Here is a 26,704-nt window from a genome sequence, read left to right on the forward strand (position 1 = left end):
CCACCAGAGAAGGGGTGTTACAGGAACTTCTTCCAGGGTCTCACATGGTCCAGCAAAGCACCTTGTGATCTGTAGCCATCATCTTCTTTAACAATTTAAAATTTGCTACAAAACCCAGGTCTAAGAGCTGGATATTATGAAACCTGAAATAAAAGCTTGGGTACTATACAAAAGTGACCATTTATGCTCTCTTGGGGACAAGATCCCCTCTGCGTCATCCATAACTGGATATGACACCTACTACAGAGAGCCTATGTCTAAATGTGTACTTGAGTTCACATTGAAAGGAAAACGCTAAACTTTCTGAACTTACATTGTGGTAGTTTGAATGGCCCCCAGAAGCTCATAGGGAGTGGTACTATTGGGAAGTGTGGTTTTGTTGGAGGAAGTGTGTCACTGTAGGAGTAGGCTTTGTGGTTTCTATCCTCAAAATACTGCCTGGTGTCTGAGCCCACTTCTTTTTTTCCTTTTTTTTATTACTTTAATTTTAAATAGTTTGATTCACATGTCAATCCCAGTTCCCTCTCCCTCCCCTCCTCCCGCACCCCCCACCATCCCTCCACCATCCCCCCACCAGCCTTCCACCCTATCCCCACTTCCTTTCACATAGGGGATATCTAGAGTCTGTCATTTTGCTCAGGGCAGGGTCCAGGCACTCCCTTAAGAGTCCAGGCTGAGAGCGTTGGTGGCGCACGCCTTTAATCCCAGCACTCGGGAGGCAGAGGCAGACGGATCTCTGTGAGTTCGAGGCCGGACTGGACCGTCAGCCTCCAAAACAATACAGAGAAACCCTGTCTCATTAAAAAAAAAAAAAAAAAAAAAAAAAAAAGAGTCCAGGCTGAGAGATCATCCCTCTTTGTGTTATGGACACACGAAGTCCATTTGCATGCCAGGGATAAACACTGATCTACTGCCCAGAGTCCCATAGGTTGCCCAGACCTCCTCACTGACTCTCACACTCAGGTAGTCTGGATCAGTCCCATGCTGGCCTCCCAGCTGTCCGTCTGGGGCCCAAGAGCTCCCCCTTGTTCAGATCAGCTGTCTCTGCTGGTTTTGCCAGCCCATTCTTTGCCCATTTGCTCATCGCTCCTCTCTCTCTGTCACTGGGTTCCATGGGTTCAGTTCAGTGTTTAGCTGTGGGTGTTTGCCTCTGCTTCCATCAGTCACTGGATGAAGGCTCTAGGATGGCATATAAAGTAAACATCAAGTTCATTATCAGGAATGGGCTGAGCCTGCTTCTTGTTGCCTTCTGATAAGATACAGCCAGCACAATGTCGGCCTGCAGCTCCCATGTCCACCAGGACGGTAATGGACTGAACCTCTAAACTGCAAGCCAGCTCCAACTCAATGTTTCCTTTATGAGAGTTGCCGTGGTCATGGTGTCTCTTCACAGCAATACAAACACTAAGACATGTGAAAATGGAAACCCGTGTGTATCCTAAGTGTAGGAAGGAAGGCCCCTACATGTTGTAATGCTAGCTCCCCCCCCCATCTTCTCCAGTTCACCTCTGTAGCAAACTCCCCATGGTCCAACCTGGACCTCCCTCTGTTCTGCACATCCATCTGATTTTCCTCACTACAAGTCAAAATACTTATAACATATTGCTGTGAACCCAGGAAGGATTGTATTTATCGGTATTAGGCAACATTTCCTTGATGTATAAATTGGTTTGTCATAGTGAAATATGACAGTCTGATGGCTGCTGGGTCTCTCAAGTTTGCTGACCACATTCAACTAAGGGCAGCTATGACTGGAACTCATTTCGAAAACCACAAAGTTATTTAAAACATTTTGAGTTGCTTGGTTTGTTTGGAGTTTTTTGTTTCATTTTGTTTTGTTTGTTTGTTTGTTTTCAGTCCAGTATGTGGCTCCCCTGTGTGAACTCTGTAGAGTTCATATCACAGCGTCCAAAGGCCGGATCCCACTGGCACCTGTTTCTCATAGCTCTGGGATGCTATAAACTCAGTGTGAGGGTGGTAGCAAGTCTTGTGGTGTGAACAAGATGTCCCCCAATGTCTGGGGCATTTGCACAAACAGTGTCTCCAGTTGATGGCACTGTTTGGGAGGTTTAGGAAGTATGACCGTGCTGGAGGAAGTATGTCACAGAGATGGGCTTTGAGAGTTTAAAGACTCACTATTTTGAGTTTTCTTTCTCTGCTTTGTACTTGCTGTTCAAGATCTGAGCCCTCAGCTTTCTGCTCCTGCCACCGAACCTGCTGCTTCCCTGCCATGATGGACTCTCATCCCTCCGGAACCATAAGCCTATATAAACGCTTTCTTCTACAAGTTGTCTCGGTCTGGGTGTTTCGCCACAGCAATAGAAAAGTGACTAATTCAGCAAGGTTTATTTCTGCTGAAGTTTGTTCCCTTTGCTTACAGATTAACACTGTCTGCTCCCAGCCTTTCTCTGCGTATGTAAACTTTTCTCCAATGGATTCCTTATCAGACGTGATTAGGATCCATCCCCAAAGGCTTTGTTTTAACTTAATTTCTTCATTACCAGCTCCAACTACAGAGGCGGTCTGACCGCTGGGGTCAGGATTTTCACGTTTGTATTTGGGATGAGGAGTAGCAAAGGTGAAATGATCCACATGAGATAATTACTGGCAAACCCCTCTGATTAAGACAATTAAAAGGTTTTTTTTTGTTGTTTTGTTTCAAATGAGCCAATATTTTTATTTATTCACTTATTGCACCTGAAGTATTCCTCAATGACGTCCTTGGCCTGAGATTCTTTTCCAGAGTCCTTAAACACCTCACAACTGCAGTCAACCACTTTCCGTGGCTTCCCCGTGTGATCAGTTTTACAGAGGCCTGCCCATTCCCCTAGTGCCTTATTGTCATCAACCTTAGTCAGGCGGATTTGGTGCTCAGCACCAAGTGTCTCCACCAACTTCACATACGTAGGCTCCTCCCAATTGGATGCAAGCACACATAGATGGGCTCGGTGCTTGTCTAAGGTTTTAGCAGCATCATGTGTGCCACCTGCTAGGCCATTGTGGATGAGGGCTGTCTTCAGCGCCTCTTATAGAGCAGTATTGACCTCCATTGCACCTCCAGCAGCAATGCCTTACTCAGCCATGATGGTGGATTATGGGTGAATCCTGAACACACCTGAGTCTCTGCCTACCTCAGCAGCTCCAGGGGAAAAGCAAAACAATTAGAAGGTTTAAGTTCTTTTTATTGATGGTCAGACCCAAAATGGGCTTGTGACTCTGAAAAGCCTCTTGGCATCTGAGCTCAGGCACACAGAGTTTTTAGAGGTAAAGACCACGAAGACCAGAATTTATATTAAAGTTAGGTGAGGGTCAATGTAGCCTTGAAATATTCATTTCTGGCAGAGCATAGTAATTATTTTAGACACAACATGCCAATCATTTTTTACTTATATCTTTTCTAGTTATTTTAGTTTAATTATTTTGGTTAATACATCTGGACCATGGTCAAAGTCATGGAAATCTCAAATGTGTTGCCAATGCAGACTTGGCTATTGGTGAGATCGGGGAGAGGGCTAAGAACTGTCTAAGCAAATACAAAATGGAGTTGGTACAAGATGGCATTACCTTTGTCATTTCAAAGGGACATAATTTAGACTACAACAATATTTTTTTCTTTTTTGTTGTTGCAGAGTAAGTGTCCTTTATGAGCAGAGTGTTTATGACAGGGACAAGCAGGGACAGTGACTCTCGTGGCTGTACTCTGTAGCATCCAGTGTTAGTTATGTAGTTACTGTCCCCATTCATTGTTCTTCTTGAGTCATCCTGATAGGACAGAAAATATGTGTGGGGGAGTACGCGTGTGGTAGGGTATGTGGTGTATTCTCATGTGCTCATGTGTGTGCACTCATCTGGGCGTGCTGATGTTGACACATTTGTGTATGTGTGCATGTGTAAGTCAGAAGTTAACATTAGATGTCTTCTAAAATCTCTCTCTGCCTTGTTTTTTGAGTGAACGTCTCACTGGATTTAGAGCTCCACCTTTCTCTGCTGTCCCAGGGCCATGATTAAAAATTTGCATCACCAAACCCAGATTTTTACATGGATCCTAAGGAATTTCAACTCAGGTCCTCATGTTTGGGTGGCAAACATTCTACCAACAGAGCCACAGATAGAAAAACCAAGATGCTATGGGCCAAATCTAATAGTAGGATCCTGGTCCCAATGTGTTTAGGTAATAGAGTCAAGGCACCCTTCATCTTGAACTCTGTTAGACAACCTATTAATTCACTTCAAGGCGAAGCCCAATCTCCATTGTCATTGCCCTTTCGTTAGTGTCTGCCTTATCTGCTCATGTGAGAGTGAAGAGATTCTAATAAAACCCTGTCATTCTTGCTTTCTCCACTGTTAGGGCTGCCTGGATTGTTTTCATGATTTAGTAGACTGAAGGTGAGTTCTTAGTGGACCTTCATTTCTTATGCAGCCCTTCTCCATCCTCAGAAGCCAGAAGGCAGTGATTATGAAATACTCCATCTTTCTGGTAGGGGGAGAGGCCAACAACTATCTTTTTCTTGATCCTCTCAGTCTATTTCAACCTGGGGCCCGTCCATTAAGGTGCTCCAAAACTGCTCAGCTTTCATGATCACTCAGCTTCTACAGTAAGAACATGTGGAATGGGCTACAAACTTGACCATATCCTAAAATCACGAGGAGCTCATTCTTTTAGGCCCAGCTCAGGCAGCTGCGGTACTGGAAACCCTCCAGGTGACTTCACTGTCTGCTTAAGGCAGAAATTCACTTAGGCAGTTAGGCACCAACATCTCTTTACTTCCCCGTGTGCTTCACATGCAATTTTATTGCTCAACAGAAGAAGGGCTAAGCAATCCACCTTCCCTCCCACCTACCCTTCCTCCATACTGCAGTGAGATCTCTCAGACCGCATTACATGTGTTCATAAAAGGAAAGTAGAAGACAAAAGCAGATTTCCCATAGTTACAGTAAACCATCTTTGGTACTCTCCACTTGAGTGTGAATTAAAATAGAAGTTACTTTGTGAACGTTATGAACAGTTTCCCAATATGTATTATACTTTTGTTTGCCACTGTGAAACTCTGGGTCAGTTGAATTGTCTGATTTGTTTTTCTTTTTCAGTTACTGCAGTTTCCCGTTTTAGGACTCCAAGGTACAAATCAACATACTGACTGCAAAGCTTATCTTAACGCTCTTTGGTGCCCTCCTCTATGTTTCAATGCGCCTTCAGCAAAGATGCATATTTCTAATGTTTTAAAGGCATTCTCAGAATGGAAACCTCTCGGTTGACACATACACACGCACCCATTGTAGTTTTCCTGACGCTTGCTTGCTGGGTAGAACTTACCCATCTAGGTTTGTGCTGGGCAGGAAGGGTGGGCAGGAAGGTGCCTGTTTAACACCTGCCAAAGGGTGTGAACATTCCTGTTTCCTTACAGGTTAGGGACTTGTACCTTCGAATGATTTTGGATCTTTACTGATTGGGGACCTATGGTGTCAGGTGGTTAGAGTCTAAGAACAGTCACTCTTTGAATATTTTCTGATACCATCTTCTAGGTGCTATGGATTCTGCTTTTCATGCTGAGAATGAGGTGGTCTTCTCCTATAGTTCTTTCATAACTTTTAGGGGAGGAGTAGAGAGAATAGAACTCATCTATGAACAGAGTTCTAGAAACCTGGTATGTGTCATTCTTTCCATTTGCCTTCCGTTGTAATGCTTTGCAAGGCTTGGCCAAGATTCAAGGAAAACATCTATTCTTACAGTGTCCATCAGCATGTGTCCATTTTGTCCACCCGCGTCTTGGAGAGCAGACTGCACTGACCACGAACTTAAGCACATGGACGTGGCTCCCATTCAACGCTTGTCAGCTAGTGTGCTTCCTCAGGAAACACAGAATGCCAGTCTAATCGTTATGCAGATATTATAGAATTAATTATACATCTACATGATCTTATAAAATTATGGAAAATCTAGAATAGCAAAAGGAAGTAATAATGACAGTCATGTTATCCCACAGCTCAGGGAAAATCACTGTTGACATTTTGATACATCTTACTCAAGTGTAGTTCAGACAGTCGTGTGGGACTGCTGCAATTCTTTTCTCCCTAGCTACCTTTTCTACCTGAGAGAACATGTGTGCTTTTCATCTCATAAGATGGACCTCTAAACTTTGTGACTTATGAAGGAGCCAGTAAGTAGCTGGCTTACTGAAGTCATTGCTGAATGTCTACGAAGATAATGTGTGATGAAAATATGTCTACCTCCCAGGCTCTGCACATCCTCCTATGTGTCCTGAGATTAAATATATACGTAAAAGCTTCCTCCCATGTTCTGTCAGTTATTTCCTCTTTCCAGCATTTTCTTTAGAAGTCTCAGAATCCTGTGTTACTTTTAAATGTTTCCTGATAACTTGATGGCAGAAAAAGGAAAAGTAAAAAACACTGGAAAACTGGCTCAGTAGTTAAGACCATGCACAACTCCTGCAGAGGACTGAATTTCGGTGCCCAATACCCACACTGGTTGGCTCACAACTGCCTGTAACTCTAGTTCCAGTGTGTCTGACACCAGTGGATTCTCTGTCTCTGTCTCTGTCTCTGTCTCTGTCTCTGTCTCTGTCTCTCTCTCTCTCTCTGTCTCTCTCTCTCTCTCTCTCTCTCTCTCTCTCTCTCTCTCTCTCGCTGTCTCACTCTCTCACACACACACACAATTAAAACTAATAAAGAATTTAAGAGCCGGGTGGTGGTGGCGCACGCCTTTAATCCCAGCACTCGGGAGGCAGAGGCAGGAGGATCTCTGTGAGTTCAAGGCCAGGCTGGACTGACAGCCTCCAAAACAATACAGAGAAACCCTGCCTCGTAAAAAAAAAAAAAACAAAAAAACAAAAACAAAACAAAAAAGAATTTAAGAAGAAAAAGGAAAAACCTCACTGGTATATTTTATATTTCCTTGATTATATTGTGAATATTCCATCTACTGGGAATACATATAGTTGTGAATGGTTAGGAAGATGATTTCTGCTTAATCAGTACTATGTAATTCTGATCAATAAAAATAATACTAGGATATTTTTCATCACTCAGACTGACATGGGAATAGTATTCTCAGTCACAAAGAGAGCTAATTTTTGATTTCAGAACAAATTCAAAGCAAACTGGTTGCCCCTGGAGATGAATACACAGGATAATTTCCAGGTGTTTATTGCTGACTCAAGGTCAGGCGTGAAGCAGCTTTAGTAGAGTAATGGACTTTCCTCACAGACTCCTAACCTCACGGTTCAGCCAACTAACTGTTCATTGTTTAAGTCCTGAATTTCAATATCGCTTTCTGTCTGGGAACCGTGACCACTTGGAGCTACGTGCACGACTAAGTGTTACTCACTGGCCAGTCATGGTGACATCCCTAACCTGAGAGACACTGTGTGATCAGTATGGCTCTCTTTCTTATTGTTTACTCAAGAAGTGCTGTGTGAGCCTGAAAATGTGATTCATATCTGTCTAAGGGGCTTTGCTGCATAAGTAAAAGTATGAGAGATGGAAAAAGAAGTGTCATATAGCTGTATGGAGTAAGGAGATGCAGCTGTGTGGAGATGGAGAGATTTTCAAAAGGGGATTTTCTAATTTGAAGTAAGAGAGAAGGTTGCTATCAAGGAAGCGTGTGTTTGTTCCTTTTTCCTTAAGTTACCATCAAAAAGTCTAGCCACCAGATAGAGAAGAACTTTTTCTAAGTCCCAACTACTCTGAAGGTGTTCTTTTTGCTATCCTGGGTCCTGTCCTGGGAACTGGTATCTTGATCTGCAGTAAGTAAATATTTAAGAAGATGAATATATACCTAACTTGATTTGAACTTAATGCAGTATGTATTGAAACGTTACACAGTACTCCATTAATGCGAACAGTTTTAGGTTTATATGTCAGTTAAAATTAATTAAAAATAATCGAAGTATAAGCATCTTAGTCCATTATCTACCTCATAATTTCTCAAGTCTCTCCCCAGGCTGGGTCTTTTTACTGTCCAGTCAATTATTCTGTTAGGAGAATAACATTCACTGTCACTGAGAAAGGCTGGTATTGACTTTACTCAACAAAAGAAAGAAATGACATTTTAAGCAGGAAAATGTGCTATATTAAAAACTTCCATTACGGAATAAAATATCTGCTTAGCATACATGAATAATGATTTTGGCAGCTTAGTCAGTGCTCACGGTTCTCTGGCATCACCAGTCCAGATGTCCACCCTCCATCAGCACTGCTGTAGGACGTCAGTTATGTCAAACCTGAAAGCAGCCTTTCAGACCAAGTTCTCTGGGTGATTGGGCAGCTCTTGGGAGCAGTGCTTTGCCATGGACTATGAAGTAGGAACAGGCTCTTTCTAGGCAGAAAGTACGTGTATAAGGGCAAACTAGCCCCAACTCGTGTTTCCACTCCACTGAAAATGTGTGTACATAGAAAACATTGTTTTGTCTTAAAAAAAAAGAAAACATTGTTTTGTCTTAGCAATGATTTGTACAAACCTTGCAAAGGGGGCAAAAGTTTCTGTTGCATGATGGATAAATGAGACTATGCTATATTATTGCTGTAAGACTGTATGATTCTCATTTTCTTTATAAAAGGTTTTTAACTGGGAACAATGTCAACAATGCTTTTCACTAGAACATTATAATGGGTAAAAGAGCAAAAAAAAATCTCAACTTTTTTTTCCCAGTGGGGTCTGGCTGTATTGCCCAGGCTGTTACTAGAACTCACAGGGTCAAGTGTTCATCCTACCCCAGCCTCCCTGCTAGCTGGAATCACAGGTGCACACCTCTGCACCTGGCTGATGTCCAAATTTTGCTTGTGTGCCTGTGTATTCGTGTGTGTGTGTGTGTCTGTCTGTCTGTCTGTCTGTCTGTCTATCTGTCTGTGTTTAGGTATGTGCGCATGAGTCCAGTTGACCAAAAAGGTCAGAAGAGGGTATTGGATCACCTGGAGTTATAGACACTTGTGAACCTGCAGACATGAGTGCTCGGAACTGAACTCACGTCCTCTGTCAGAGCAGACCCTCATTCTTAAACACAGAGTCACCCCCCTGCAGCCCCATGACACCATTTTTAAGAAACAAATATGTTAAGCCAACTTAGCTTTTTTTGTTTTGTTTTTCTTTGAAACAGGGTCTCTCTATGTAACTCTGACTGTCCTGGAACTCAATATGTAGACCAGGCTGGCCTCAAAACTCACAGAGATCCAACTGCCTCTGCCTACAGAGTGCTAAGATTAAAGGCATGGCCACCACACAGGCTAAGTAAGCCAACTTAACTTTTAAGGATTGTTCTAACTACAAGGGAGGGATGTTTACTAGTGACAAATAGCCACAGAATAAAGAACATTTAGTGTCTGTTGCAAAACCTTGAACATTGTCTTTATTCAAAAGTTTGCAAACTTTTGTGTTTTTTTCTCTCTCTCTTGTATCAGTGTATCTTGTATCTTTTAATATTTTTTTTCCTTCCAGAGTTTCTCTGTGTGACAGTTCGGCTGTTCTCAGACTCTGCTTTGTAGACCAGGCTGGCCTTGAATTCACAGAGATTTGGTCTGCTTCTGCCTCTCAAGTGCTGGGAATAAAGGCGTGGCCCACCACCACCAAGGCTAGTGTGTCTAATTGACGGGGAAACAAACAAAAAAAAATTTTAAAAACAAGAAAAAGAAATTGATTCCCTAAGCAATCTAAAATTTTAAATTACTGATTGAGTTGAGGGCACCTGTGAACTGCAGATGTGTAGAAGCTGTGGAATCCAACCAAGAGCCTGAGTCCGAGTCACTGCATTTCTTAAAAGTAAAATGTAAGGGGACATTTAGCCCCTTTAATGCACCCAGGGAAATTTGGAGCGCCGAGCAGAGCCGATTCTTGACTCTGAGCTTCAGTTCCTCTGAATACAAAGATCTAACTGTCACTAGAGGATCCTAACTGCTGTCTCTACTTGTAGGCAAAATGAAGGACCGGCTTGCAGAACTTTTGGAGTTATCCAGGAGCTATGACCAGCAATTCCCAGACGGGGACGATGACTTTGACACTCCCCACGAGGATATCGTGTTCGAGACCGACCATATCCTGGAGTCCTTGTACCGGGTCATCCAGGACATCCAGGATGAAAATCAGTTGCTGATGATCGACGTGAAGCGCCTGGGGAGGCAGAACGTCCGCTTCCTCACGTCCATGCGGCGCCTCAGCAGCATCAAACGCGATACCAACTCCATCGCCAAAGCCATCAAGACCCGCGGCGAGGGCATCCACCAGAAGCTGCGCTCCATGAAGGAGCTGAGCGATCAGGCAGAGGTCCGGCACGGCTCGCACTCCGCGGTGGCACGCATCTCGCATGCACAATACAGCGCGTTGACCCGTGCCTTCCAGCAGGCCATGTATGAGTACAACCAAGCCGAGATGAAACAGCGCGACAACTGCAAGATCCGCATCCAACGGCAGCTGGAGATCATGGGCAAGGACGTGTCGGGCGAGCAGATCGAGGACATGTTCGAGCAGGGTAAGTGGGACGTGTTCTCCGAGAACCTGCTGGCCGACGTGAAGGGCGCACGGGCTGCGCTCAACGAGATCGAGAGCCGCCACCGAGAGCTGCTGCGGCTGGAGGGTCGCATCCGCGATGTGCACGAGCTCTTCTTGCAGATGGCTGTGCTGGTGGAGAAGCAGGCAGACACGCTGAACGTCATCGAGCTCAACGTGCAGAAGACCCTCGACTACACCGGCGAGGCCAAGGCACAGGTGCGCAAGGCAGTGCAGTACAAGAAGAAGAACCCCTGCAGGACCATCTGCTGCTTCTGCTGCCCCTGCGTCAACTAGCAGCTGGCTTGGGCCTTCACCACCTGTGCCACGAAGGCAGTGTGTTCAAGATGCCAATCAAAGGCACCCTGCACTGGCCCAAGAGAGAGGGTCCCGATGCCTGCAGAATTCAGAGGCTAAAGAAAGAAAGATGGAGTTGGTGTGCAAGATTCAGAACCCGGCACTTGCCTACAAGGATGGATGTTTTAGCATCCTATGGTTCGTTAATGCAGACAGATTACCACTGCAGTTGTGTGACGTCATTATAAGATACCGAGCACTCAGCATCTCAGGGAAGAACTAATGTCATTGCTAAGGTGTGTCTTGAAGACTAAAGGAGGAAGTGAAATGAGCATATGCTAATAATATGAGCACATTATCAAAAATTCTCTTCCTTTACCTTCTCTGGGAAGTTCCTTGGTGCTGTTCGATTTTGAGTGACATTCACTTGGGTATTTCTTAGTTCGGTTCAACTTCGAGTAGCTTTGACATTGGGTAAACTGGATTTCATTCACTTCTGATTATTTATGTTGTGTGAGCCCTGCCTACGTGGAAACTTTACCTCGGCTCTCTTCCCCCACTTATTAAACTGCACTGAACACACACGACTTCCTGATCTCTCACCTTTTATAACTTCCACTGGTTTTATATATATATATACTCATATATATGAGTAATTTTTCCAGATATTTTAAGCAGCGAATACTGAGCAAGCACTCAAGTTGAACTTTTTTAAATCACTCATTTTATGTATTTTTCACAGAAAACATTTATTTAAAGTTTGTCCTTGTACTTAATTTCATATGAATATATGTGTAAATGTAAACTAATATTCACTCATTTGTGTACATAATGGCCAATTGGGTTAGCACTGCTTTTGTAAATTCTGTATTTAAATAATAAGAACTTTTTTGTGAGTGTCAGTGTTGCCTTGATTGTTCTGAGTGGATTTCATTTCTGTCTGCATGGTCCACTTCGGGTCAAACTTTATTTTGAACCACTGTGTGCTGTCATTGGTGAAGATGAGTGGGGAAAACACATGACACAATCAGAGCCACTAAAATGATGTTCTTGGAAATCATAATTTATCTTACTGTGAACCATTCCTTAAAGACGTAAAAGCAGAGAGCCTTAAAGTGAAATCTTTTTTTTCAAATAAGTTTAATAAACATGACACTATATCTTTTTGTATATTTGTATCTTGACCCATTGAAGATAGTTGGGTTTTTTTCAACTATGGTTAAACTTTCCCTCCCTCTAAATACAATATGTGTGCATGAAGCTCTCAACAAAGGAATTTTCGTCAGTATGCCCCAAGTTACCATTTTCAGGTTTTAGAGATTTGTTTTCACTTGAAAACTTTAAGGTTATGTTCAAGACCATGGTCATACCTCCTGTGTGTTATCAATTCTAAATTCCTTCTATACATTATTAAATATGTGAGTGATTTTAGTCGGGAGTCATCTATCTTGAGTTCTTTTTTTGTTTTTGTGTTTTGTTTTGTTTTGTTTTTATTCCTCTTATTTAATATAAATTAGAAAATAGTTTGCTTATCTTGAGTTCTTAAGAAGTTCAAGATCTATTTGTTTGTTTGCTTGTTTATTATTTATTTATTTTCAAGGCAGGGTTTCTCTGTGTAACAGTGCTGGCTGTCCTAGAACTTGCTTTGTGGATCTGGCTGGCCTTGAACTCACAGACATCACCTGCCTTTGCCTCCTCAGTGCTGCAATTAAAGGCATACACCACCACCACCCATCAAAGGTAGAGTTTTAAAAGAGAATACAAATAGGAACTCTTTGGGACTCACTGATTATTCATGAGCAAGAAAAACTAGTCCTGTGGATAGTTTTGCTTTCATAGTTCAAAGGGAAAATTGTACAAACTGAGCCCCACCCAGCTCTCCTTAGACTTGCCCAGTTTCTTAATCAGCTGACTACTGGGATGTTCCCCTTTCACTAAAGGAGAGGGGGAGGTTTCCACACAGCCCCAGTGCCCAAGTTTGTATTGTAGAGAAAAGAGTCTCTCTATGGAGACTTGCTATTTTCTGCAAGAAGGAATAGTCCATAAATCAACTTACTTGAGCTCTGGAAGAATTTTTTTTCTTCCTTTCTTTTTTCTTTTTAGAATCATTGTGAAAGTAAACAATTTTCTATGTCTGCATAATTTTTTTCTGAGACAGAGTCTTACTATATAGCTCCAGCAGGCTTGGTACTCACTATGTAGGCCAGGCTGGTCTTAAACTCGAAGAGCTATTCTCCTTCCTCTGCCTCTTGAGTGCTGAGATTAAAGTCATTTGCCACCGCACTTGGGTAAAACACTTTTTTCCCTAATTAATCCTAATGATAAAGCTGTTTTCACAGTGGCAACTATTGTAATCCTGTTTGCTTCTAGTCAACTCTGCTTTTCTGTTCTGTTGTTCTATCCTGTCCTGTCCTGTCCTGTCCTGTCCTGTCCTGTCCTGTCCTGTCCTGTCCTATTCTGATAGGTTCTGTTCCGTTCTATTCTACTCTACTCCTATCTTATTCTATTCTACTCTATCCTATTCTGATGGATCCTGTTCTGTTCTGTTCTACTCCTATTCTAGTCTAGTCTAGTCTATTCATTCCATTCCATTCTATTTTTTTCTGGTTGGTTCTGTTCCGTTCTATACTACTCCACTCCTATTCTATTCTATTTATTCTATCATTTTAACATAAAAAAATCAAACACAGTTTGGCCAGGGCTTGTTCCTAAGATTCTTCCCAGCACACAAGTCATAGTCTCCATGAGGAGCTCTGGAAAGTGATCAAGGTTGGAACACAGACCTCAGGGGAAGGCATCAGTTACCTCTCCCATATCCTCCATAACACTCCCGGTCCTCCAGGAGCTGACAGTGAAATGCCAGTCATGTCCTTTGTCCCAGAGAGATGACACAGGGATAGGAGGAGGAGGAGGAGTCATCGTCGTCGTCGCGCCCCCCGTATTTACCTGGTAGACTGAAAGATGACGTTGGACAAGACCTTGTGGTGATGCTGCAAACTTTAAACACTAATGCCATTTTGTGTGTGACTAGAAGAAAATGGTCACAATGAAAACTTTTAAGAGCAGAAAATGGGCCCAGTGAGATTGCTCAGCAGGCCAACGTTCTAACCTTCGAGTTTGGTGACAGGAGTTCTATCGCTACAGCCCATATCAAAAGGAGAGAACTGACACCTATAGGGTGTCAACATATTCTCTCTCTCTCTCTCTCTCTCTCTCTCTCTCTCTCTCTCTCTCTCTCACTCACTCACTCACACACACACACACACACACACACAGAGGTAATTTTCATTTACAATTGTATTTTTTTTTCATTTACAATTCATACTGCCTGTGAGTTGAATAGCTGCAAGGCCGCTCCTAGTCCACAGGACTTCAGGAGCATGGAGTGGATGTAATCTTTACTAATCAGGAGCTCTCTGGGCTTTGAGGCACAGACAGATGTTTTCTCTGGGAGGCAGGTGTGTCTCAAGCAGTCATCAGAGAATCCCCATAAGGGAGAGGGCAGTACAAGGAATGTCACCCCCGATGAAAGGGAGTTATTTAGCCTCCACGTGACAAGCCCAGGAATTTTTTCTTGCTCCCTCTTGCACACAGGAATGTTTGACTAGCTCATTCTTTGCCTTGCCCTGTGGTTTGCCCTGGTGCGATGCACCCTTAAATGGGCAGAGTGACACGGTCCCTTCATAACCTTCAGCCACGCTTTTCAATTTGGTTGATGGTGGTGGGGAACGCCTGTCAAACAAGAAATGTCGCTTCGTGGTAAGGCGTTAGGACATGCATTTGGGAGAAGAAAGCCAACAACCAACGAAATTTAAGAAGCCCCCTTTTTACACCTCATGGAAATGATTCCCTGCACCAGCCATTGTCAGCGTTTGAGGTAATTATTCAATAAAAGATCTCCTTTCCAGTGGGAAATCATGGTCTGTATTCACAGGTTCCTCTCTTGGTGTGGCATTAAAAATGGATCCACAGCACACCGTGCAGGGCTTATAACCCATACAGACCCCTCCGTTTCTTGTGGCTACCAGATGAAACAACTTGGAGTAAATACTTTTAAGATGATCCAGTGCTATTAATGAATGAATGTCTAAAATAAGATAAAAATAAAAGGATGAATGTCATGGCCAATGCCTGTAAACCCAACACTTGAGAGACTCAGGCAGGAGGATTACCATGAGTTTAAAGCCAACCTGAGCAATGTAGTGAGTTCCAGGTCAGCCTGGGATCTGGGGAGAAATGAGTCTCAAAATAAATTTTTACAAGAGGATGGAAGGAAGAAAAAAAAGGTAGCAGAAAATAGAATATATATACATATATATAGTAGAGAGAGATAGAATACACACAAATATATGTACATATGGGAGATAAAGCTCAGAGGCAGAGTGCTTAGACAAAAGAATGAAAGAAAATAGGTTTTCTATAAAGGCAAGAAAACCGTAGATCCTCCTAGATTTACCCCAAGAAGATGAGCCAAAACCTAGAGGAGGGGAGCTGAAGAATAAAACAGACAGACATTCCTGGGGGGGAGTGAAATACTCCATTTAAAAAAATTAATTAAACCAATAGAAAGTGTAAGGTCCACAGTTTTGCAAGCCACAAAAGTGTCAAAGTCACCGTGAGGATCATCTCCTCACTACACTACTCTACCAGGGATGAAACAGGGAGTTGACAGCGGCATTAATCCTATTTGGTCTACTGTTTCTGCATTTACCCTACTTTTCAATTTGGAAGAAAAGAAAGTTAAAGACATGCATTGTTCTCAAAGCTTTAAGTCAAAAAGCCTTAGACACAAAGTAAGGTATACTGTGCTTTATACCTCAAAAGAAAACTTGTGGATCAGAGGTCTGCCGTGTAGTGATGGAGTAACTGAACTTCCTCCTTCAGATTTGCAAATTAAATAGCAACAGTAAGTAGGAACACATTCCAACTTATTGATTTATCTGCCAAAGGAAAGAGGCCTCAGAGTGTGTGTGTGTGGGCTTGGCTGGCAGGATTTGTCGTGGACTAAGCGGCACACTTACACACCTTTTACAGTAAGTCAGCAGTAACTGAGGAAACAGCTAAGGGGCATCTATTGCTCCCCAGTTCTTGGTAAAACACTTACCTCACTTGTGTTTCACAACACTGGAGTGAATTTGCCTCCTTATAATGTGTTTGCCTCCCTGTGGACATGGTGGCCCCGGATACTGCCCTTTACCCGTTCCTCTTTGTAGCTGATTTTGTTCATTTCGTGCTTTGCTGCTTTGTCCTGACTGTTTCCCAGCCCTGGTAGAGAGAAGACTGACCACGGATGACCTCACACCTCCTTAGTATGGATAACAGGAAACTAGCAGAGCGTCTCAGCATCACACAAGATACCTTCTGTGTTGTCAGTGCAAGTAGGCAGCTGACTCCCAAGCCACACCCATTTTCCTCTGATTGCAAACTGCTCTCGTTTTAGTCTTTGTGTGTTGGGGGAGGGCGGGGGTGACTTTAAGAACCAGGGATGTAACTCACATGATAGAGTGCTTCCTAGTATACACAAAGGCTGGAACTGATCCCCAGCACCCCATAAAATTGCACATGGTGGTACAGGCCTGTAATACCTGCACATGAGAGGTACATCCGCAGTTCAAGGTCATCCTTGGCTACATTAGCGAATTTAAAGTCAGCTTGGGCCACATGAGGCCCTTTCTCAAAAACAACAGCAAAGAAACAAAACAAAGCAGCACTGCCATTTTGGGGGCCCACTTGCACTGCCATTTTGGGGGCCCACTTGCACTGCCATTTTGGGGGCCCACTTTGCACCTAACATCTTGCTGGCTGGAAGCAACTGGCAAACAAACCCGGATCCCAAGATTTCTGGGGAATGCTGAGTTTAGATTTTTATTTATTGGCTACCGGTCCTTCTGTTTACCCAGTCAGAGTCTATCCTGAGCTGAGCCCAGACATCATATAGGCCATTTTGGGGGACCGCTGTGGAACTAACACGTTGCTGTGATCAAACCCCTGCCAGAAGCAACTTGGAGAAGAAATGGTTTGTGTGGCTTAGACGTCACAGTTCATCTCTAAATCAGGGCAGGGACCTGGAGAAAAAACTGAAAAGGAGCCATGGAGGAAAACTGCTTGCTGACTTGTTCTCACGGCTCATACAGCCCAGGACCACTTGACCCAGGTGTTACACAGCCCTCATTGATCCAGACAACTCCCCACGCACTTGTCTACAGGCCAATCCGATGGAGGAGTTTCCCTCAAATGACATTCTCTCCCCCAGATGATTCAGCTGGTATCCAAGATGACAAAAACAAACAAACAAACAAAAAACAACAACAACCAGCATACTGGAGAACATTATGTTAAGTGAAATAAGCCAGACTTACAGAGACAAACACACATTCTTTCTCTCTTGTGCAGATTTAAATCTCCTTTCTCCCCACCCTGTGTCTGTGGTGTGTGTGTGTGTGTGTGTGTGTGTGAGAGAGAGAGAGAGAGAGAGAGAGAGAGAGAGAGAGAGAGAGAGAGAGAGAGAGAGAGAGAGGGAGGCAGGGGGAGGGAGGGAGAAAGGGAACCATGAGAGATGAAGAGGTTTTAGGGGAGGGAGAGGGAAAAAGAAAGGACAATAAAATACATCTGACATGAAACAGGAGAGGAACTACCTGAGGTAAGAATGAGAACCCAAAGTGGAGGTTCATGGGTCACCAGGGAGGGACCATTGAGAAGAGGGATGAGCTGTATAAGAATGACACAATGAAATTCATTGCTTTGTATGTTAATTTTAACATCAACTAAAAAAAAGAAAAGAAATTCAAAGCAATGCACTGAGACCCTGAGTATACACACACACAAAAAAGTAATAAAAACACAAAGTTGCAACACAGCCGTTTATCGTTTTATTAATACTGCAGTAATTAGAGGAGTCAGTTGTACCACTGGCCAAGCCAGAGAGGGTCTGTTCACACCAGCGTCACACAAATGCAGGAATCCCACAATGCACTGCAGCAGCCGCCCTGCACTTGGTCATCAGAAATGTTATCAGCTCCGGTCTACCTCTCAAGATCAATGTGTCTTACGCTACCCTGGTGGAAACGCTGTTGTATAGACCATGACTACACTGAGATCACAGATACGCGCCACAAAGCCTGAATGCTCCCTGCTTCTTGTCCCTTGTCCCCAGGAACCTTATAAGTACTGATGCAAAAACACAACACTCACATCAAAGGGCATAGGAGCGTTTGTTCTGGAGTCAAATCTGAACGGCCATAGCCTGGAGACACAGATTTGCATTACTTTGAATGTCGTGGCTCCAATGTGGTAAGAGTTTGTGTTTTGTTTTTAACTAGAGAACAAAAGAAAGCCATGAATCAGACACTTTTCAACAACACTGATGGGAAAGGCAGGTGACTGCTGCTCCGTAGCCCACCATCTTTGCTGTTTGTTTCAGATGATATCCTTAGCTCTTGGGTTGGTGGGGTCTAGTGGTCTCAGTGCCTTTCAAGGATTTCCTCAAGGTCACAAAAATATTAGGTCCAAAACAGAGGTGGGCAATGAGCCGCTAGTAAGGGGGCTAAATAGCTCAGGATCATCACTCAATTAGCCATATAGAATCTGTAACACAGGTGTAGCTTTTCTTATTGTCTCTGGGAACTTCAGTCCACATATCTCTTCATGGCATCTATCAGTCGGGACCCAGGACAGGACACAGACAGAATTGGTTGACTTCACATACACTCAGTTATAGGCGACAGAGGAAGGTCTGACTCATGTCCAGAGTGGATGTGCATTTTGACATGGATGTGGCCATGTCAAGGACTTCAAGGTCTCTGACCCAGGGAACAATCTGGCAAAGTCCTACCCATATGGCCCAGGCACATGGGTGTGTAAAGTTTTTCTCCAAGGTGTGACTGTGTTAATGGGCAGTTGACCAGTGTGTGCAAACACTAGGGGACTGCTCACCTACAGGCATCACCTACCAAGATCAGTTAACTCCTTCTTGTCTGCTGTACCTAATAAACACACCTCGGTTCAGTTAGAGAACCCCACCAGGATCCCAGCTTCATGGTGTGTGTGCCCGTGGGTCTGTCCTTTATTTATTCCATCTCCTCTCCTAGGCAGAGTCCCAGGACCCAAACTTCGAAGGATGCAGAGAGTGTTAGCAGAAGTCACATTCAGGTGTCTCAGGAGGCAGAAGCAGACAGATCTATGTAAATTCATAGTCAAAGACAGAAGCCACCGTCCCTGTATGAACAGGGCCTCGGGGTGGGGGTGGGGGAGGACAATGTGGGGCGGACAGTGCCAGGCTCAGCTACCAGCTCGCCTGGGCCCTGGGGTATTGGCTGACGGTCAGTGTAATGTAAATAAGCCCCTGTCCCCTAAATTGCCTTTTGCTGAGGGTGTTTATCACGGCAACAAAAACGAAAGTAGATCACGGAACAAGTTAAAAACAAGGGAACGGGGCCCTCTAGGTGATCGGTAGGGTGACGGGAACCCGGGGAGGTCATGGCCCCGCATTTGGGGCGGTGCAACGGGGTCAGTGCCTGCAGCCACCAAGGAGGAAAACCGGGGCCTGGGCCACACTGCCTGGCACACACAGCTTTCTCCAGAGGCTCCTTCCGGGGTGTCTTGCCCCACGGGCGGGAAAGGCAAGCGGCGCACAGGTGCAGGACCCCAGCCCCTCATTCGATTTGGAAGAAACACGCCGAAGTTTGCCCTGCGGACCCGAGGGACTCGGTCACACGTCTGCTACGGAGCCCAGAAGTTAGCTGTGGGGTTTGTGTGCCGCGCCCGCGCACCTCCAAAGTGCAAGCAAAGGCAGCGGGGCCGCCCGCCCGCCCGCCCGCTCCAAGCGCGGCCCCGCGCGCGCGCCGCTCCTGCAGTTGCAGTTCCCTCGTCGCCGCCAGGAGCTCGGGGAGACAGCGAGCGGCTGAGGGGACGCGAAATCCGGGCGGCAGCCTTGGAGCTTCGGTAGCTGGGCCGGGAGCGCCGAGAGCGCCGGGCGACCCGCGCTGGAATATCCTTTAAAAAAAGCGGAAAGAGAACGGGAGTGTAAGCTTTGTAGGAAGAGCAGAAGCCACTGTGCACGCCGGCACCAGGATGGCCGAGTGGTTAAGGCGTTGGACTTAAGATCCAATGGACGTATGTCTGCGTGGGTTCGAACCCCACTCCTGGTATCAGTGTTAATTTTTGCTCCTCTCTCTCAAGGTATCAGTTTTTTTAGGTTCAGATCCCTTGAAAACTTAGTATTCTGATTTCCGATCGGGAAAAAAAACTCAGTTAAAGCCTTGGTGGGGCTCTGCTGCGAGCCTGGCTTCCCTCAGTGAGGCGACCGAGTCTCCCGGCGGAGGCTCACAGAAGGAAAAAACAAGTTCGCCTCTGACTTTCTCTGCCTCTGTCTCCACCCTCCACTTCCTTCTTCTTTTCTTTTTTCTCTTTCCTTCCTTCCTTTTTTTTTTTTTTTTTTTTTTTTTTTTTTGTCTCCAAAGTTTAGCTTGTCCACATGCAGCCCTTCCGTTAACTCCGAGGAGGCACCATTGTTCCGAAGACCCAGAATTGGAAATATTTTCGGTTTTTTTTTTCCTATTTTCTTCAAATGTATTTTAATCGAAACAATCTCAGATCTTAAACAGAATTTGTAGGCGCGGGTCAAGGAACTCCCCGGCCTTTTGAATAAATTGAGAATAAGACAGTGGTTAAATCCCTCAGTACAATCATAAAACTCGATCATTAGCATTGGTCATTAATTTCCATTTGATCCTCGGGCCCCATTCAATTGTCTGGAGTCGTAGAAATATTCTTCACATCGAAAGCTTCGGTTCAAAATGATGTATCTCGTTTTCCAGTCCTGGCTCAGAACTCTGTGGGAATGTTATCAGTATATTTAAACAGTGCCACCTACTGGTAAACGTAAGGTAAATTTATTTGTTTAGATAATCCTGGTATTTTCGAATAACTGTGTTTAGGAGATTAAGGCAATGTCAACCACAAACAGAAAGTTAACCCTTTTCCCTTTGAACCTTTAATAATCTTCCATTAAACAGAATCATTCATCACTAAGGTAACTCTTCATGAGCGTTGTTTTAATTCTGTAATAAAAGCTTTCTCTGGCTTCAATGATCTTTATTTCAATTAAACGTTCTATTTTGACTGGGTGGTGGTGGTACACTCATTTAATCCCAGCACTCGCGAGGCAGAGACAGGTGGAACTCTGTGAGTTCGTAAACCAGCCTGGTCTACAGGTCCAGGACCACCTCCAAAGTCACAGGGAAATCCTGATTTGAAAAAAGAAGAAAAGAAATTTTCTTTTCGCACTTTGAAGATGATTATGAAGATAAAGGGCACATATATATACATGTAAGAACTCTGTAAGAGCAACACGTGATCGTAATTGCTGAACCATCTCCTCAGCTCTATACAGCCTGGTTTTCATTTTTAGGTACAGTTTCAATTAGTCAATGAACAAATCAGGTGCAGGCTGTGCACCTCATACATGTGCTAATTATTCAAATATCGTAAATTTTAATGCTCCAAGCTCTAAAAATTTTAGTAGCATATTTATAGCACAAAATGATGCATTTCATAATGACATTTTCAAAAGTTGTGTATCATCCGGTGTGTTTGTATTCAGTCTTGTTACTGTGCCTTGCCCCATCCTACCCCATTCCCTTCCTCTTCCCTTACACTGCCTTCCACTTTTAGATCGTGTGTGTGTGTGTGTGTGTGTGTGTGTGTGTGTGTGTGTAATTTCCAATGTAATTCCACACAAGAGAACCTGTGATATCTGTCTCTCTGAGCTGTCTTATTTCAGTTAACATGATCTCCAGCTTCATCTTTTTCCTGCACATGGCGTAATTTCATTTAGATATGGTTGACTAGAACTCCATTTTGCATGTATACTAAGTTTTCAATATCAACTCATCTGCTGTTAAATGCCTAGGCTGGCCCCTTTCCTTAGCTGTTGGGGGAAAAATACAGCAGTAAACATGTCTGGAATGTATCTTATAGTTGCTGACTTAGACTTCCTGTGTGTGTGTGTGTGTGTGTGTGTGTGTGTGTGTGTGTGTGTGTGTGTGTGTGTGTTTGAGACAGGGTCTTTCTATGTAGCCCTGGCTATTGTGGAACTTATTATGTAGACCAGGCTAGCCTTGAACTCTGTGATCTGTCTTTGCCTCCTGATGCCTGGGAGCAAAGGCATGGACCACTATGTCCAGCTTTTGTTTTGTTTTGTTTGTTTGTTTGTGATTTCTTAATGGCAGCCTTTCTGACTGGGGTGAAATGGAATCTCAAGACAGGTTAGTTATAAAGGCAGAGAGCATACATCTATTAATTTTCTATAACTGGACACAAGACCATTGTGAACCAGTCTGGCCCAAATTGAATTTCCATTAACATAAATTTCAGTATTCCTAGACTTTTTATCAGAGTACCTGGAAGGGAATGAGTGTTGTTTACACAATTTCTAAAAATGATACAAGTGAATGGGCGTAGTGGCGCACACAAGTTTAATCTCAAGACCTCTGTGAGCTTGAGTCTGGCCTCATCTACAAAGCGAAGTTTAGGCCAGCCAAGACTAGACAATGAGAATACTAGGTGATAGACACCAGTATTGCTCACAAAGTAAAGTCAGCACAGAGATGTGCGGAGTGACATCCCAGTGTGACTAGGCTGACTGCCCTGGGCAGTGAGGGTCTGTGACTGGGACAGGAAATGAATCAGTTGGGGTCAGCACTGTCCCCTATCAGCCATCTCTGTCCAGGGTCAGCACTGGGTACTCACAGTGTGAAATGGGAATCATGAGTAACACAGCATCTCTAGAATTTTATGTGCACTCACTATCCACTGAATAAGCGAGTGACCTCAAAATCCACTGGAAATATTTCACACCCGATTCTGTACACTGTATCCTCCAGCATCCTCTTTTAGGGTATGTGGTAAAAAAAAAAAGTGCCATGGATACATTTTAAGAAGGTTTAGTACACACACACAAACACACACACACAGCAGTGAAAGAAGATTGCATACTACAGATCCCTGGGACAGGAGTCCTGTCTGGTCCTGGGAGGCCATTGCAGAAGTCTCAAGGTCAGTCAGCAGGCAGAGAAAGTACAGGGATGGTGTGGTTTGCAGAAAGAGAGGAATCAGGCTGAGGATTGACTGGTTTAGGTAAAGCCAGCAGTGTGGAACCCCTAAAAACTAGCAAACCGGTCAGGCGGTGGTAGAGCACGTCTTTAATCCCAGCACAGGCAAGCTGATCTCTATAAGCTCGAGGCCAGCCTGATCTACAGAGCAGGCGCCAAAGTTACACAAAGAAACCCTGTTGTCTTGATAAACAACAACAACAAAGGAATTATCAGACTCTGAAAGGGACATGGGGCTCTACGTGGGAGGCCCCAGAGCTTCAGCAATACAAGGAGGAATAAAATAAGACTTCACACAATACGGGTCAGGCTTTTGCTGCTGCTTTTGTCTTCCCCCTTTCTTCCTTCTAGACTAGCTAGTGCCAAAATTCAGAAGTCCAAAGGAGCAAACCTCAAGTCACTTATGAGTCATTTCGGTCTTGGAATGTTTTACCATGTGCATGAGCAATTCCAGTCTCAAATTTATCTTTGGGGTTAGGCTGTGCTTTTGGCCATTTCATTCATTGCTATCTATAGTGTAGTGAGATTGGCAGTTATCTGGAAAGGTACTATTACCCCCAGACAAGGTCTCACTACTTAGCCCTGGATAACTTGGAACTAACTTTGTAGACCAGGCTGGCCTGGAACTCAATGGAGATAATTCCTTTGTGTCTGCCTCTCCAGTGCTGGAGCCAAAGGTGTGCTCCACCCCACCTGACAAAAGGTAACTTCGGTTTTGTCTTTTGAGAAAGGGCTTCTCTGTGTAACAGCCCTAGCTGTCCTGGAACTCGCTCGGTAGACTAGGCTGCCCTCAAACTCACAGAGATCTTGCCTGCCTCTGCCTCCTGAGTTCTAGGATAAAAGCTGTGTGCCTCCACCACCTGGAAAAAGGTAATTTTTAAAGTTATATTTAAAAATGGATTATTTAGAAAAATGATGAGGGGTTGAGAGATGCCTCAATGGTGAAGAGCACTGGCTGATCTTCCAGATGACCCGGGTTCGATTCTTAACACTCACACGGCAGCTCACAATTGTCTGTAACTCCAGTTCCAGGGGATCTGGCATCCCCACACAGACATACAAGCAGGCAAAACATCACTGCACATAAGATAAAATTTTAAAAAGGAAAAGGATAAACAGGGCCTGGTGTAAGTGTGTGAATCTCATCACTCAGAGGTCTGAGTTACACAGTGAATTCCCGGCCAGCCAGGCTATAGAGAATCACACCCGTGGCAAAGGAAAAAAGCAGTAACAACAACAATGAAAAGATTATTTGCCTCTTGTGGCTGAAGAAATGGCTCAGCGTTTAAGAGCACTGGGTTCTTCTTCCAGAGGGCATAGGTTCGATTCCTTGCACTCACTTGGGGGCTCACAGCCACTTACATAGTTGCTCACAACTGCCCACAACTCCAGCTCCAGGGCTCCTGACACCTCTGTACCTACCCTCATGTGCACATACCTCATGCAGATAAACACACCCATCCATAATTTAAGACAAATAAAAAATAGTAAAATTTGTCTCAAGCTCTCCAGTCCCCCCGCACACACCCCAGAAGTACACACAGAAGGCTTGCTTTTAACTTCAGTACAGTGACTGTACCTTAATCTACTTTCTCAGCCAGCAATTGCAACTCCGCAGTTACTGGCCTGCTTCCATAGTAGTAGCTGCTGCTAACGGTAGCTTTACCTAAAACTATCATTCTAATTATGACTAAGACTGTACATTCAAAGGTTGTGGTGAAAACCTGCAAGCTCAGAGAGAGACTGAGTACCAACTAACTAATCCTCTCTCTCCTTGCTGGTGTCCATAAAGACAGGTGCTTCCAATCTGCCAAACCAGAAAAACCTGTGCCTCTCCAACTCCCAACCTGCCACTTCCTGTTCTCTCTATCTCTCCCAGATGCCCTTTGAGACTCTGATTACTTTCTGTCAACTAGTTGCTAATACGGCCTCCTGACCCAAGGTTAATTTTACTTAATTAATGCAAATACAAGTGTAGGGATCACAGTGTGAGGGAATATCCCCCTACACAGAAGTAATCACTCATGTAAAATCCACTGTATAGTACATGCCCCATGGGGCAACACAGAATTGGCATTAGTAATCACATAGTACAAGAGCTTTTCAGAGGGGGTGGGCAACGGGGCCTGAAGAGATGACTCAATGGCTAAGAACACTGACTGCTCTTTCAGAGGATCTGGGTTCAATTCCCAGCAACCCACATGGGCAACTCACAACTATCTGTGATTCCAGTTCCAGGGGGGCCTGACACCCATGGCTAAAGCACCAATGCATATAAAATAAAAATTAATAAATGGAAAAGAAAAAAGAAATTCCTTTAAAAAAGTTTTCTGAAGAAGTGGGTATTTTTGGTTTGGTGTTTTTTGGTTGCTCAGTTGGTTGGTCTTAGATAAGATCTCACTATATAGCCAAGGATAGCCTCAAACTCACTATGTAACTCATGCTGGTCTTGAACTCAAGGTGTTCCTGTTCCTCTTCTCCAGTACTGAGAGTCAGAAAGGTTCAGAGTCAGCACTAGACACACCAAGACCAACTTCTCAGCTCAAAGGAGATTTATTTTCCCCAGAGGGACAGAGGACAGAGAATCAGAGACAAAGACAAGAGACAGAAGATGAGGGAGAGGGACAAAGGAACAAGAGAGAGGGGAGACAGGGGGGGGGGAGGGACATTTGCCCCAGAGAGGGAACAAAGGACTGACACTGGATAGAGAGGAGACAGACATGGGCCTTAGGCAAATTGTAGTTTATAAAGGGAAAAGGGGGAAAAGAGGATGAGTTGGTTTGTTTTGCTTGAGCATGTTAATTAGGTGAGCCAAAAGGGGGCTTTTGATTGCTGGACTTCAATACTTTGATAGTTGGACCCTGGTAATCAGCCTCAGAAGGAGAAAGAGGCCAAATGTTTAGGCAGTGGACTTTGGGGGCTAGCTTTAGGACATAAAGTCACAGTTTTTAACAAAGCGGGGAAGGATAAAAGACAAATCCTGCCGGCACCATGCTTTCCAACGCTTGGGCCTGTTAGAGCCCTTCACTGAGAATCCAGCCCTGCTGGTTCAAGCCCGGCTCAGCGCCAGTTTTAACCTTAGATCTACGCCTTGCTTATTAGCCAGACTTTTTAGGTCGCCAACTCTTTGTAGCCTCACCTATAAGATCTTTATATCAATTTGTTCTGAAGGGTCAATCTGACACTGCTGTAACGTTTAGCAAGGGCTTGACACGTAGAATGTGCATCATATTAAGATATCATTGCTCTGATGGGATTGACAGATCAGTTTTTATAGGATGCCAAGGTTGCTCGTGAAATCCATTACTTTTATCTAGCATTCCCATAACATTTGCCGGGCAGAAAACTAAGATTTGATTTCAGAGACAGGGATTTTGGAGGAAGGCATAAATTGCATTTCTCTGATTTGCTTGTTGAATTTCTTGTGTTATTTAACAGCCTTTAAATGCCTAGTTTTCCCAGCAGCAGCAGCTTGTTCAAAGGAAGAATTTTGAGTAACTCCTTAAATTATGTCTTATTTAAAAAAAACAGTAATGTTCTGAAATCTAACTTGAAAAGGAAAGAAAAATAAACTCTATGTTTCCAGATACACAGTGGGTGCGTCTATTGTTTTCCCCTGGGTGCCACAGCCACTGGTCAGTCACAAACAGCTATATTAAGAATGTTGTTCACATTTTTTAAGCACTAGCAATTCTGACCCACCCAGGTTAGCTATTTAAAATGTAACCTGACTTATTTTTTTATTCTACACAGAAAAAAAAATAAGAAATCTCTATCACTGAGAAGATGTAAAACGATGATC

General features: G+C 44.0%; 1 protein-coding gene, 1 non-coding gene and 1 pseudogene across 2 annotated transcripts in view; 2 read left to right on the top strand and 1 right to left on the bottom strand.

Annotated features, from left to right (window-relative positions):
- The window catches only part of Stx11 (syntaxin 11), a 30,361-nt gene extending 18,138 nt beyond the window's left edge, over positions 1 to 12,223 (top strand). The window contains exon 2 of the mRNA XM_005065868.4: positions 9,924 to 12,223. Within this exon, the coding sequence (XP_005065925.1) occupies positions 9,929 to 10,792 (864 nt within the window). The 5' untranslated portion in view covers positions 9,924 to 9,928 and the 3' untranslated portion in view covers positions 10,793 to 12,223. The remainder of the gene's footprint in view (positions 1 to 9,923) is intronic.
- On the bottom strand, positions 2,685 to 3,083 carry LOC106023168 (annotated as a pseudogene).
- A 7,632-nt stretch (positions 12,224 to 19,855) lies between the features above and the next one.
- On the top strand, positions 19,856 to 19,938 carry Trnal-uaa. The gene has a single exon. It is a non-coding gene; the product is annotated as a tRNA-Leu (tRNA).
- The last annotated feature ends 6,766 nt before the right edge of the window (positions 19,939 to 26,704 follow it).

The sequence above is a fragment of the Mesocricetus auratus genome, unplaced genomic scaffold (assembly GCF_017639785.1).
Source record: "Mesocricetus auratus isolate SY011 unplaced genomic scaffold, BCM_Maur_2.0 Super-Scaffold_100018, whole genome shotgun sequence".
In the NCBI taxonomy this organism is placed as follows: Eukaryota; Metazoa; Chordata; class Mammalia; order Rodentia; family Cricetidae; genus Mesocricetus; species Mesocricetus auratus.